Raw genomic sequence first — 15280 nt, forward strand, 5'->3', positions numbered from 1 at the left:
CTGCCAGGCACGCATTTGAGCAAGTACACCACGTACAGATGGGCTGTGATCTCAGCTAGTGTCTTTAGATCTATTTCATTTTGACAGAATTGGCCAACAGTTTCAAGACTTACTGAATGCCATCATGTAAGCGTAATTCCCTTGAAACCAAGCAAAAGCAATGATCACTCATCCTGACTCAGAATAATGTATTTCTTGACATGGCTGGTAGAACAAATCCCAGATCTTTTGTAGCAGTGACAAGACACTGAATCTTGTTTTGGATTGGATTTTTTTTTTAAACTGTTAGTCCTTGTCAGCTGTAGATGGGGTTTCGTGATACAGCTTCAACCTGTCCTGGCAAGCTTGTTCTACCATATATACAGATGCTATGACATCCTTAGAAAGGGTACCTTTACAACTGGATTGGTTATGTCCATTTAAGGACTGTGAGCAAAATGTGAATCCCGGTAATTCAGCCATGTGCAAGGAAAAAGCCACACTGTTACAAGAAGAATTCTTGAGCTCCAGGATTGTTAACAGAGGGTGTAACTGGCAAGAGAGTTTTTAACTTGGCACAGTTTCTATGTCAAGGCAAAGATATTGAGGCATCTGAAATCAACAGGAATAAATACCAGGTTCCTAAATACCATTTTGAGTCTGGCTGAAAATATTCTTACTGTCTTTGAAGTTTAGGAAGTGGAACACTTTTATTCTTGAAGGAAAATATCTCTTAGGGCAGGGCTTACTGGTAGTCAGTAATGTCTCAGCTTCTTCAAGCTACAATTCTGTGAAATTAAAAAATCCAAACAGGCGTTCAGGGTGTCTTTTGATCATGCTAGTCTGCTCTGCAAACAACTGAATGGTAGGATTTGTGCCTTCAGTTAATATTGGTTAAAATACTCTGGAATTACACAAGAAAAACTGAAAAGTGTTTAAAATTCAGTGTTTAAACTTCAAAACTGAGCCTGATATTGATTAAGTGATAGGCTCCAAGCTATACATCCTTGAATTTTGCTTAAGTTTTGATCTGAAATATATTTCCATTGCCTGAGGCTGATATTGGCGTATGCATTTAGGAATGCAGACTTTTCTTATAACAATACTTCCGTGACTAGCTGCAGTATTGTAAGCATCAACTTAAATACAGTTTTGTTCTTTTGTTTGAAAATTTACTTTTCTTGTTTGTTCTCTACTGTTTGTTGAGGGCATAACTGACAGAATTTTAAAGAAATGGAGTCTTTTAAACTTACCTAAGGATCTCTCCTTACTCACTCCTCTGTGGAGCTGGAGCTTGAAGTCAGTCCTTGCCTTCCACAAGAATTGATGGCTTTGCAACTTGCTGTCTGTTAGGCATTGCTGCTGGATTCACTGCTTCATAGACTCAAAGTAGCACAAACTGTTGCTTATTGTAATATGTTCCTGTGTTGCTAATAAATTGCATCACCGGATGGTACTGCCTGCATTACAAAAAAATTACTCAGAGTTGTGACCCCTGGGGAATTTAATTTCAGGTATCTGAAGTGGCTCCACCTCAATGTTGAGATAAGGACGGCAGGCCTGACAGGGAAGGGCATTCTCACTGACACCACATGACAGTTTAATAAATAATCTTTGATGTGTCTGTGCACACAGTTTAATTGTATTCCAATGGCAGTGCATTGATTTTAAAGAGGATGTGGAATAATTTGTTTCCCTTTAGCAGAACTGACTTTTCATGTCTGTTGTTACAAGCTTCTTTTCTATGTTACTTAAACAAAACACACGGGCTTGGTATGAAGTCTTCCGTATGAAGGGATTTCAAGGGAATTTCTGCTCTGAGTGTAACAGGCTGAGGATTAAGGGGCAGTCTCAGCCTTGGGATATCACTGAACAGGTGCATGATAAAACATACTGGAAGAAACTGAGAAATTGCAGGAGAGAGGGAGAACCAGGAGACTGTAATTTGAATTGAACTCAGGTATCAAGCCATGGCTTTCTTGCTTTGCTTTTGATTAGTGTTTGTTTAGAGGTATTAAAAGATGAAATAACTGCTGTTACAGTTGTGCTATGCAGAAAGCCTTTTGAGAAACGTGACAGTAATACTTGGGAGCACAAGCTGAATGAGAGGCCCATGTGAGATAGCATGTGCTGGGGGACTTACTGTTATACTTAGTATTCCCTGCCTCTCACTAGGGAATCCTAGAAACACTTTACATAAGGCTACATGCTGCTCCCCTTACAGTTGATATGGTGATAATAACAGTAAGAATAGAATAGATACTTCAGTTGGAAGAGACCTACAGCATCACCTGGTCTAACTGCCTGACCACTGAGGCTGAGCAAAAGTAAAGCACCTTATTAAGGGCACCGAAAGCCTCTTAAACACTGACAGACTTGAGGCATCAACTACCTCTCTAGGAAGCTTTTCCACTGTTTGACCACCCTCTCAGTCAAGAAATGTTTCCTAGTAGCCAGTCTAAATCTCCCTTAATGCAGCTTTTCCTGCCGCAGGTTTGCTCTGCAATCTTGAAGAAGCATGTACAGAGTTTTAAAATGGGAGCAGTAATGTTGGATGCCTCGTGTTGTTGGGTTTGGCACTGTCTGTCAGAGGCTACATTTGAAAGATAGATGCTGCTGAGAGCATCAGTGTCTCCATGTGTGAAATGGTACACTAATATCTCATCTCATAGGCTACACTTGTGTGTGGCAGCTGTGTTGAAGGTATTAGGTTGGAGGGTGTCATAGGTGTGACAGAGTAAACCACCCATAGTGGATCTCAATATTTGGGTTTATTTAAAAACCAAGAGTAGAGTTTTCACCCCAAGATATTACCTCACACACCAACTCACCTGCTCACTCAGCTGGACTGACACAACAGCAGTAATAAATTAAGCTGTGAAAAAAGCGTAGGGGTTACTTTTGGCTGTGTTTTCTTTCCACCTCACATAGAAGTGATATGTGATTTAGAACATTACATCCTTGTAATCCTTGTGAATAATCCTGCTATTATAATGAGCCAATTGTATCAGAAAAACATGTGTTGCCTGACTGAGGAGTAGTTTAAGAGATATAACAGCTGGTCTTTATCCAGGCTCTGTACCCCATTGTTGGTGCAGCCTGAAGAAGTTCAGGGAGGCTGAACTGGAAGTGTACAGACACTGTACCCGCTGCATTTTCAAGTCAGTTAGATGGAAAGCCAGGGGCATGTGAGGAAATATGCCCCTGCCTGAAAGTTTCTGTGAGTAAATAAAAGAAATCTTTGAAGCTGTCAATTCTTCCCCAGGCTGTGCATTTCCTTTGACTTAGGTGACTGACTTTTCCTAATGCAAAAGTGTCTTTGCATGAGCACTCTCGAGCCTCCGTGGGAATGTGGTAGTGGTTATACGAATGGCAGATGACAGCGGTTGACAAATGTAGGTGATGTAAGTCAGCAGAATTGGTTTATAGCTGGTTAAGCACAGGCTTTGTGCGAAGTAAACAGCTAATTACACAAGCTCAGTAAACACCAGAGACGCTCGTGTTAATTTAGATCTGCAGATTAAGAGAGCACCCAAGGAAAAATTTACTTGTTACCTTGTCTTTTAAGTCCACAGGAGTCAGGGTAGAAATCTTGGCTCTGTGACAGTATTGCCCTTGGCTTCACCAGAGCCTGAGTTCTTCTCTTGTATTCTCAGATTATAGAGCTGCCGACTGCATTAGCTGTTTTGTCAGTGGGTGCATGCTGCTGGTGTGAAACGCCAATCTACAGAAAATGTCTTCAGCCTAAGAAAAAAGGAAAATATTTCAACCCCTTCTGGTGTTGTGTTGTTTTTGTTTGTTTGTTTGTTTTATGGTTTGTTTGTTTGTTTTGGTGTTTGGTTTGTTTGGGGTTTTTTTAGGGGGAGGAGAGGGAGAGGGTGATATTTGTTTGGTTTGGGTTCATTTGGTTTTTTCTACAACACAAATTCCCATCCAGGACAGAGCTACCAGCAACCCTAAAGATATTCTTGCCTTCAGCATTACTTTATTTCTCCCCTCAGGTGTTTGCTTGTCCAACTATTGCATAATGTGAGAATACAGGTTGTGCAGAGAGGCTTTGGAGTCTCCTTCTCTGGAGATACTCAAAAGCCATCTGGACACAATCCTGAATAACATGCTTTACTAGGGGACCCTGATCAAGCAGGGAAGTTGGACTAGATGACCTCCAGTGGTCCCTTTCAACCTCAGCCATTCTGTGATTCTGTGAATACCTCATGATGGAGGACAGAGAGCTGGTGCTGTTATTCTTGTCTGCGGAGCAAACTAGCATTTGCTGTCTGATGAAAGAGCTGAAGGTGTTTATAAAAAACATTTTTGCCAATAATTACATGAACACTTTTAATCCCAATACTTAAAGTGTCACAGCCTTTTTTTTTTTTTAAGTCCTTTTGTTGTTGGATAGTTGTAGTTAGTCAGTGCTGAGGAATTTACCTGGATGTGCTTCAGTGCTTCTCAAATAATTGTTTTCTACAGTGTGCCCTTCCCATGTCAACTATCAGTCTGGTATTTGTGAAGAGCTGTTAGGTTATTGCTACTAGCAGGTTACACCTTAGTTTGGGGATTTGCAAATAGATGTTTTTCCCAGTTAAGCGACTATATCAGCAGTTAACCCTCTTCTTGGTTTATTTAGTCTTGTCCAGATCAGATCTGACATTTTTCAGAGTTTGGTTTTATGTGTGGATTAAGGGGGTTTTTTGGGTTTTGTTGTTTTTTTTTGTTTTCGTGGGTTTTTTTTATGCTGTTAAGTCAAAATCCTTTTTTTTTTCCCACTTGTTCAATGGGACAGAGCATAAAGATGACCCAAGCCTGATCTTCCAGATGCTCAGCTTGCAGGTGGGACACCTGCATCATTAGGCTGTGCATAATGATTAGGTTCTGCATTATGATTCATTATTTACACATAGTGAAACTGTGTAAAACCAGAAAGAGGGATGAAGAGCTTGACAACTGTCTGTGCCATCTGTGCCAGTACCTCCAAACCCAGTACTTAAGACAACCTGATTGCTTGATGTGGGTATTTCTTTTCTGAAAAGTCCTTTCACAGCAATTCCAAACCAGATTCTTTGGCAAGTAGCAATTGCTTGGGCAGTCCCTTTATACCAATGTTATTCTAATTCAGAACCAAAATACAGTTAGAAATATGATCTTTCCCAGAATGTGGAAATTTTGATTCCCATACATGCCCAAGCTGCATTTCCTTTATTACTGAGAGAGCAGCTTCCACCTCTGGCCAGCCTATGGCACCAACCTGCACTAACTTGGCAGACTCACCTGACCACTTTCATGCTTTTTCTCCCAGTCTTGTCCTCACACGTAATCCTTCCCAAATCCACATCATGACCATTGTTCAGATTCCTCCTTAACACCTTTTTGCTACCATGTCTGTGGAAATTTGGCCCTGGTTAGGCAGCTGCTCTTCTGCCTGTGGCTTTTCATGCTAATATTTCTCATTTCTCCTATGTGTGTCCCCTCTGTCTGTATCCATGTTCTATCTGTTCTCTTCTGCTTCAGCAGTACCCTCTGTGAACTGGGGATGCCACCACTGCTCCACACATGCTACCTGCAGTGTGGTGTAGTGCTGATTCACATTTAGAACCTGAGCCTCTGCAGGGTAGTAAGAATACATAACACAGTTGTAATGGTTGTCCTTGGAGAAAATTTTTTATACTGCTGCTCTGTTTCTTATCTGAGGGGTTTCATAGCTCTTTGTCAGAGCTCAGACAATACTTTAAAACCCTTGCAACCCTACTAGGGTGACAACCTCTGTCTCCTAAACAGATAGTGGACTAGTACATCACTAGCTGCTCGTGCTAGTGGGCAATGAGGCCAGTCTGTCCAGAGTATCACTTACAGTAGATTAATCGGTGGGACAGCGCAGTCATTTAACTCCATGGGCTGCACTGGGTTTGCAGAAATGTTTCCTTTGCAGTGCCTAGAGGCTGCCAGGTAATCTAAGATCATCCAACAAATGTTCCAACAGTTAGAGTTACAACAGATGTTACCACAGTTACGGATGTAACTGAATCCATATTTGAACAGAGATGTCGGGCTAAAGAAGGGGCCGTTCAAATGCTTTTGACTGTCACAACAGAAATGATAGTTGGCCAGAAAAGTGGGAAAAAACCTGTTCCACCCCCTGTTGAAACTGAAAATAGTGTTCTTTGTGTGGTAGAGAAAAGAATGACAGGTCAGATGTGGGAATATTTGGGATATTTTACTGAATCTGGTTTCCTTTAAAAATATGGAAAAATATAAAATCAAATTTACTCTAAAGAGAATTATGCTCAAGTGGTAATCTGATATTTATATGTTTCAAATATGTTTAACTGTATGTCGGTATACTAACTTATGGAAAGTTTTGTGGGGAATGCTGCATTTTTCACTGTTAGTTTGATTCTTTCATTGCTGCCTCCACGTTGTGGCTCTCTGGCTTTCTAGGGGAGCTCTTTGGCTTTCTAGGTTAGTCATCTAAAGAGACTGCTTCTTACCATGTTTTAGAAACTGCTGTGCATAGCTGCTTTTAACCTCATATGCTCTTCTTCCTTAGTTTCAGTCCTTTTTTTTTTTTTTAACAGGACTATGGCAAATTTACAGTGACTGTGGATATATCACAGCAGAGAGAGAACAAGAGAAAAGCAGTGAAGGGGTTCACTTATAGGCACTTTAAACTCTACTGTTCAAACAACACAATTCTAAACCAACCCTGATTTGACTTTCAGATAAGTGGACCCATCTCCAGTTTTTGTTCCTCCAGGCATTGTATATTTTAGTCTGCACACTGATGTGCTTTGAGATGTTCTTATCATTTCTAAGGATCATTCATGTTAGCAAAAGGCTAACAAGGCAGTTGGAAAATAACTGGTGTATCACTTCCCTCTCTAGAGGTACTGTCAGTTTACTAACTCTTAAGATGTTCCTCCTCTTCTGTTCCTCCAATTCTGTGTTTGGTTGGCTGTGCAGAGGTCACTATTACACGTAGGGGTCACAGCCTCACTGAGGCTACTGGTCTTCGGTTAATCCTCTGTATTAGCAACTTCACAGGGTTAGCTTGATCAACAGTTTCTATTCTGTTGCTGTTCTTCCACCTAGATTTTCATCCATCTTTGTTCTTCTCTTCAGTTTTTACCCATGCTGCTCACTTGTGCTCCCCAATTCTGAAATGGGTGGAGACGATCACAGTTTTATCCCTGTTTGTAACTGTACTTTCTATTTTGGCAGTAGAATTTGAACCAACTTCCCCCCCATGTTTTGCTTTCACTGATTTCTTCACCTCTCCTCTTTATGTTTATTGTAATACTAGAAATGTTGCTCAGTGTGGTACAAATTATGATACACAGCAACTGAACAACTAGAGAGATTGGTAGCCTTACGGGCTTGCTTTGGATTTACACCAACTTGAGTAAGTGGGATCTGTTTGGTCCTGAAGTGTATTAACTACATCTACACCATAAGGATGATGCAAATGGTAGTGGTGTGGATAGACCAAACCAGTGGGTTTTATTGAATGTCTAACAGCAGGCATACCCAGCAGGATCATAATTAATCAGGGGAGAATGCTGCTTTATATTTTCCAACAGTTTTGGGGAATTAGGAATGGAGAATTCATCATGTGCTCTGGCACGAGAGACAGCTGACGCCTACAGAGTGTATTCCATTCAGCCAAACTGTGCAGCAGAGGTATTTCCTGGAAATATCAGCTAACCTCTTTCTTCCCTTGCATGATTGTAACTGAAAGCAGGATCTAGATTACTGTGTCAGTCTGCAAAGGGAATCTCCTGCTACAGAGCTGTGACTGAAAAAGAAGTGAAAGATAAAGGAAAATTATAATTATGTTAGAGGCTGAGCTAATGATTTCTAAAAATCTCAGCTCTGACATGTACCTGTCTGCACTTCTACTTCTTGCTGGTCTTCATGCTGTTTATTCTGGACTAATTCCTGTTTAGCAAACATCTGTCAGGCATAATAATTTCAACCATTAATCCCTACAGGAATTAACCAGCTTGTTAGTTGATGACCTGAACTAGATAGTTTCTGGGGATTATTGCTATTTAAATCTCACCTACCTTTTAAACAGTGGCGACATGCTCTGCTCTGGGTTTCTTTCCTTTCTTTCTTTTTTTTTTTTTTTTCCTGGCCTGATATATCTTTAGATTGCCATCCCCTCTTTCGCTCTCACAGCACGGAAGGAGGCAGAAAGGAAGTCCTGTGCTGCCTCTGACATGAGTGAGGAGGAAGCTACTAGTTTCTATTCGTGCCAGACTTGCTCGTACTGCCAACTGAGCGAATTGCTGTTGTAATATCCAGTGGAGGCCAGGCTGGATACTTCTTGCTGTGTTGGGAACCCATCAGGGAACTTTGATGGAATCACCACAGACTTTTACCTGCCCCTTCTTCCAGATTTCCCAGGCTTTTGGTAAGGTTTTTGCAAGGTTACTTTTATTTCGTAATGAAGTGAGATGGTTGTGACCAGTCGATGTGTCTGTATCTTTTTGACTCCTAATAACTTTTGAACTTATTTTCTGCTTTCCCCTAATTTGCCAGAGAGATAGAAGTTTAAAGCTTTCAAGTTCCTTGAAACTTCAAGGATTTGAATTCTAGTGAAAAGGGAAGTAGAAGCAAGTGGCCTGTTGCAGGAGAGCCAAGACCAGCCTATTCATTGTCTTCAGAGCAAGCCCATGCCTTGCCTCCTGCCTGGTGAGGGTGGGAGGGTCCAAGGGTAAGGGCCCTGTGCAATGAAATAAGGTCCATAAATTGCTTTGTGAGCAGCAGACCAGGATGGGGAACTCCTTCATGTAAGGCGGGAGAAAAGAAGCGAAAATATCCCCACCATGGTGCTCACTATGGGTTGGAGATAAGGGGCAGACAGTGAAGTTAATAGAGAGAGAGTGTCTGCTGGGAGCTGGGAGTGTTGCTGCACTCAAGACATGATATCAGCTTTTACAACCCCAACATGTTTGCCAAATTGGAACTGCTGAGATCCCTTCCCTGAAGTTTGTGAAATAGTGTGGGTTTAATGCCCCATATGTGACTGTTGAAATGTGATCTGGGGCTATGCAATAGGTAAAAAAGGGGATTAAAGAAATTCAATATTTTTTTTTTTTAAGTAGAAAATATAATTTGCACAAGCAAGGACTATTGCTTGTGTTGTGCTCATTGAGCTCAAACAAGGTCATCAGAGGCTCTGCTGTGTGGCGGTTCAGCAATGGTCCTCATCAGAGTCGGATGCATTTTCCTCCAGGAAGATGATTACCAGCTTCTCCTGTTTTCTGAATCAACCTTTAGCAAAGCACCTGCTGAGCCCTGTTCTATAAATTCAAAACGGAAATAGCAGAGAAAAATTCCAGTGATGTAAAATATAACAAGTGTTTGCGTTATCTTTAAAAGATGGCTTTGGAGACTTCTGAGGAAATACCTCTACTTCTTTTAGACCAAAGTTAAGTTTGTGCCATCATGTATATTACTCCTTGTAGAAGAATTATATATTGCTTGGTTTAAACAAATCTGTATCTTTACACCTTTTCCTTCTTTCAAGTATTTGAGAATAGGTAGTGCTATTACGCATCTGTCAGGACATGTTTGTCAAATACCTTACTGTTTGGGTACAAATCCTCAGCTGATGCAAATGCCTGTTGCTCTAAATGTATCTCTGTGTTAGCTCGCTGGCAGCTCCAGGGATATGTCCCATAATATTCAGGGTGGAATTTCCAAACTTGCTGATAAGTAGTAAGCCCTGAGGCCCCACTGGAGTCTGAAGAGAGCTGAGCTGCCTGATCTTTTCAGATGTTCACAAAAAGAAAGAGAGCTTTGGTTTCTTGTAGTACTCCATTTCTAAAAGGCAGTTGCTAGTGGATGATGTAAGAGTGAGAGAAAAAGCATTGGCTTTACTCATGCTGCTCAGCACGGTAATTATCTGTGATCACAGGTTTAAATACCTCTCAGGTTCCCCTCACTGGAGGGGGACTGCTGACAAACACGGCTGTCTGCTGGGTCTGCCTGCTGTTTTACTCTGCTTTAGTTTTGATGGATCTCAGTAGGAGGAGGTTCAAATCCCCTTTAGGTTTATAAACTACAGGACTTCAGTCCACAGTCAGGCTAAAATGACTACCAAAAAGGCAGTGCTGCTTCATCTCGGTTCTTCATGTCTGTTGTGAAGCCCTGGGCCATCGGAGTGCTGCAGTTGTGGCAGCGCTGGCCTATTCCCAGAACCAAAAGAGTGCCTGTGCTCCTGGCTGTTAGGAGGGGTCTGTGCAACTGAAACCACAGATGTGATCCTGCCCTTTAACCCACAGTGCCTGGCGAGCGCTCACTGTGGGAGGGTGACGAAGACATGGAAACTGCAATAGTTCAGGCAAAAATGAGTCACGAGAAAGCAGCCTGTTTTATTAAATTCCAGAAATGTTCTCAACCACTCGAAGTTAATTTATAAGCACCATTTTGCAGTGGTCTACTTTGTTTCTGAGCTTGGGGATGAGGTTGCTGGCAGTTCCAGTACTGTATTTTGTTTGTGACACAGACTGGCCTTGTTTGCCCGTGGGTTTGTCTGAACACAAACCAGTGCTGTTTTGCAATATAAAGCCTGGCATTATCAGATTAATGCAAATATTACTTTTAATTATGTGAGTGCTGCTGTTTAGGTATAGCTTTACTTATCCTGCTGTATGTTTTTGACAGTGTTTCAAGTGTTTCTCTCTTGCAGTGGTCATTTTTCTCTTTCATTATATAAACAGATCTTTCTGTTCCATGCAAATTAAAATCTGCTAATTTTTCCATAACCATATGCTTTGATCCCGTGAAAATAACTCTTATTTTAATCAACAGCTTTAGTATCTAAAATTAGTATTGTCCTACTTGCTAACTACTGTGGTTTTGAATTCCATAAGTCTCATTTTCACCATATAAATATCTCATTAGCATCAGCCGAGTGATAATGTTTTGAAAGATATATCTAAGAAATTTTATGTTTTGAAGAGTTAGTCCTTCAGCTGTTTTAAATGGGACAAAAGACGTTGTGCCCTTAGAGCATAATTGTAAAGTACTTGCAAGTGACTTTGTTTCTAAGAAATATTTCTAGTAAATACTTGACTTAAAGGTTTATTAGTTTGAAAGATGTGTGCTTAGTCCTCCCAGGCTGCACACAATTGCTCACTCAGAGGCAGTCATTTGACTGATGGTCGAATAACATTTTAACACTGATTTTGTAAGGGGAAAAAATTGCATGTGTAAAAACTCCCTAGATCCAAATGTGGAAACTGTCATGTAGAAGAGGAAAGGATGTGGAAGAGGATGGAGTGCCAGCTTGTAGACAGCTTGACATCCTGTACCCCTGAGTGCCCACCCACACTACTACTGTAGGCCTTTTCAGGACATGAGATTCCTGCAGAAGGCAAATTGTCCCACTTCTGGTATGGATCCTTGCCTGAAAGTGCCTGTCTTTCGCACTGATTCCCTAGGGAATTGCAGGGCTACTATTCCAAGGTGTCCCATTGACAGCCTGAGGTTCAGTGCAGTGAATTTCCTCTCCTGGTGTAAGATCCAGCATGTTTGCAGAGCCCTTGCTGAGGCCACATGCTCTAGCTGGGCTTAGGGATCTCCTTCTGGGTATCTCTGGCTTCAAGAGGTGGGCAGAGGACATGGGTGGTGGAACCACCCCAGCTTGCAGAGAGCACTGGAAATGCAGATGCAGGCTCTGACAGCCCTTTCTTCCATCCACCATTCTGTGTCCCTAAGTACACATCTATGCCTTGCTTTCTTTGCCAAACCCCTTCCTACTTGTCCTCTGTAATCTCTTTGGGACAGAGGTATTAAGCTTTTAACCTCTGCTCACTGAGGGGTGTTGTGAAGGCACACTCTGTATGTGGCTTAACACACTGGAGTCCTGATTTTGACAATTGCCCTTGGGAGCTACCGTGTGACAAACTGCACAAAAACAAGGAGAGCTGCTGCCAGCTAGCCAGGGAACAGTTTCCCAATGGGGTTATGATGCCAAACCGAAACTGAGCAACGCAGGTGGGGTATTAAGAATTGCCAGGAAGAATTACTTGGGAATAGTCTGCAGAGCAAAACTAATTTGCAAAATATGTTTGGCAAATAGTTACAAATAACCACATCTTTGAGAAAATGAGATTGTCTGTACACAATAATATGACCAGCAAAAGAGGAATGGTTTATCAGATGTATTATTCATTTTGAACTGTTCACTGATCTCTAACCAAGAGCCAGATACACAGAGGTTTATTAGTCAGTATATCAGCGCTGTGACTGGCACCCAGTACTGAAGGATCATACACTCTGTGGAAGACAAGCAGGAGATAATTAAATACATAAATTCCAGTCTCCAGAGACCGTGAAACTAATGCTGTTGGCTTGTGGGTTTTTTTCATTGCCTGACTGATGGTAAAACTCATAGGGAGCTGAGCAAAGCTGAAACCTAGCCTAGGTGTGAACTTGTCCCCAGCTGCTCAAGATGTAGATTGCTGGTAGACCCACTGATACCTTTCAGGGGTAATTTCCCAATCAGATTCCCTGGATCTGAAGAATCTCTGAAGTGGTAGAGCAGAAGTGTTTAACCTGTGACTTCCCAGACTAAAGAGTCTGTGAATGGTAACTAGGAATGAAGTCTCTTGTCATTAAGTTTAAAGTCACTAAACAGATATCTGCATCTCAGCAGAGACACTTGAAGGGGTATAGATTAGAAAAGGTTGACAATCATTCTCTGGAGTGTTTATTAACTGAATCTTTGACTTTGTTCTTGTCCTTTCAAGTATTTCCTTACTGTTTAAAGGCAAGAAACAAAGTGCCTTTGAACCCAAGTTTTATCTATAAAGGGGATAAGATAGTCTTACTTCCCAGGGGTCTGAGTGAATAAATGCTCTAAAGATTGTTTAGTACCTCAATAATGTGGAGATAGAAAATCAAAATCTAAACCAGACAGCTATCTAATTTAGATACTCTGTCTCCTTGGTGATAAAAAAAAATTCTAGAGAAGTGCTAAAACCTGCATTTTACTTATCTAGTGGAATCATGGTAGACCAACCTGTCTCCTAGTGTGACCTGGAAATGCACCAGTGTGTATGGAGTGGGGAGAGATTTGTAATTAAGAGTCCTCATGTATTCTTTTTTACTTCTAAGTGATTTGAAGACTGAAAAAAAAATCAAAATGCTGTGATCAAATCTAATTATTGTTGCTCCCTAAAAGGGAAGATAGCCTCAGGACCCAACTCTGCCTTACTTGTACATGGTGATTCCATCCAGGTAGAAAAGTATTTTAAAATTTCAGTCCCTTTTTTAAGGAAATGGCTTTTTAGACCTGGGAATCATGTAGTTTCCACAGCAGTCTTGAAACAAAAAAAAATCACATTTGTACTGGCTCTCACCAAAGTCTGAAATTAATCTTTAAAAAAAATGGCTGAAAAAAAATCAGGCATTTTTTGAGAGCCTGCACAGCATGTCTCTGCTTTTCAGGTTTTAGTAACAAAAAGAAAACTGTCAGGTGTGATCATGTTGTGGCAGAATGTCTTGCATTAGCCATAGGCTTCCTATGGATTGTTTTGTGAGGGAGAGGAAGTGGTTATGATATACATGAGTGCTGTATGTACTCAGGACGTTAGCATTCCTTGGTTGAAGAGGATGCTTGTAACTAAGATATGGATGTGTTTATTCCAAAAACCCCTATTCATACTCTGGCTCATTAATTAGGACAAACAGTTGTTGACTGTCATAAACATTCACTGCCAATAACACTGGAGAGGGCTGTGTTGGAAGATGGCCAAGGTGATAGGATTAATGTTTTGAGTCTCTGAAAGATTATGCTGGAAAAAACTATACCTTTTATTTGAAACCTTGAGGGCTTCTGTACCTACTCAGGTGGTTTGACACAGCTCTGCATGGGTGCAACTACCCTGGAGGCTTTCAGTAAGGCTGGTGAAGCATTAGCTAGATTCAAAATTCAAAGTAGCTCCTCCTAGAGTAGGCCAAGAATATTCAGAAAGACAAGGGTCAGTGCTCTGTGCCTCTGTGGTCTGTGACAATGACTGACTCTCTGCTCCAGTCTGAAGCAGACAGGTCAGGGCTCCTTGCTCTGTGTCTTCTCAGAGCTCCCTTTACAGTATCTAGGGAAGCTGAAAAGTTACCAAATTATCCCAGATACAATTCCCAGAGCCAGAATTCCTTGCACACTCATGCATTTGTCTAAAATTTGATACACTTCAGTGTTTTTTAAATCCTTTTTTTTTTCACATCCAATCCCAGAACCAAATGAAAAGAGTTATGAAAAGTTTGAACTATTTCAATAATTGGAAAATAGTGTCCCTAATGATGAGTGGTTTGAATTTTCCTGGAACATTTTTGTACTTTTATTTTTGTAAGAACTGGGTTCTGGAAACTAGTCAAGTATAGGAATCCAAGACATATTGAAACCATTTAAAAACCTGTGTTCTGTAAATGTAGGGTTTAAAGAATTTGTAAAATGGGAGTGGTTGTAAGAAACGTTTAAGAGATTTAAATTTGAAAAGAATAAAACAAAGCAAAACAGCATGACCTCATAGAAAGAAAATAGTATGTTAGGAAATGTTACAAAATAATAAGATAATCCTATGAAAAAGACACTGCACTTGAAAAAGAACTTTAAAAGCTCCCAGTCATGTATTATAATTATTAAATGAGTAAACCTTGCAATATGCCAGCAGAGTTATTAGATGCACTAGCAAGACTGCTGCAGTGGCTGTACTTAGGGAAGAACTCAGAGAAATTTGGCCCTGCAAGTGCTGTGTGGGTCATGTGAAGGATGACCTCTGCCTGCCTCTGTGTTAGGGTCTGTCATGGAAACCCAGGCATGTCCACATCTCTCAGTGGTGCTGCTCCCATGTAGTGGGTCAAGAACTATAATGCAGAGCAGTCAGCCAAATAATTTACGTGCTCTTTTAGCAGATGGCTCCAAGACCACAGCTGAAACAAGGCTGCCTCCACATCTCTTCAGCCTAGTCCAGCACAAACGGGGCACATTTTAAAAGCAAACCCTAGCTTGCTGTTGCTTTGAATCTCATTCCTTCCTGTCAGAGTATTCAGCATGGGGGGAAGCTGAGGGTAGAGTGCATGTGCCTCCCATGTGCACGTGCACATGCCTCTTCTCCTCCAGGATTTTGGGAAAAGGTGGAAGACTGCAATTCTCTGACTTCCCTCTTTGCTAAACGGTTTTGTGCCTGGACAAGAGAGAAGATAAATGTGTGTTGTCCCAGGTTTCATCTTACCCTCCTCCAAAGGTACAGATATCCCATGGGTGTAACCAAGCCACAGACAAAACAGT

The 15280-nt window shown here is 41.2% G+C and overlaps 1 protein-coding gene across 6 annotated transcripts in view; it reads left to right on the top strand.

Moving 5' to 3' along the window:
• The window catches only part of SYNE3 (spectrin repeat containing nuclear envelope family member 3), a 66818-nt gene that overhangs the window by 2821 nt on the left and 48717 nt on the right, over positions 1-15280 (top strand). For 3 of the 6 annotated variants that reach the window (XM_051806430.1, XM_051806431.1, XM_051806433.1), the window contains exon 1: positions 7411-8392. The exons of 2 other annotated variants lie outside the window; for them this stretch is intronic. In XM_051806430.1, the coding sequence (XP_051662390.1) occupies positions 8338-8392 (55 nt within the window). In that variant the 5' untranslated portion in view covers positions 7411-8337. Of the gene's footprint in view, positions 1-7410; positions 8393-15280 lie in introns of those variants that run through there. One more of the 6 variants, XM_051806435.1, reaches the window with a different exon arrangement.

This window comes from Manacus candei, unplaced genomic scaffold (assembly GCF_025592945.1).
Source record: "Manacus candei isolate 608988 ecotype Guabito, Panama unplaced genomic scaffold, ASM2559294v1 h1tg000067l, whole genome shotgun sequence".
Lineage (NCBI taxonomy): Eukaryota > Metazoa > Chordata > Aves > Passeriformes > Pipridae > Manacus > Manacus candei.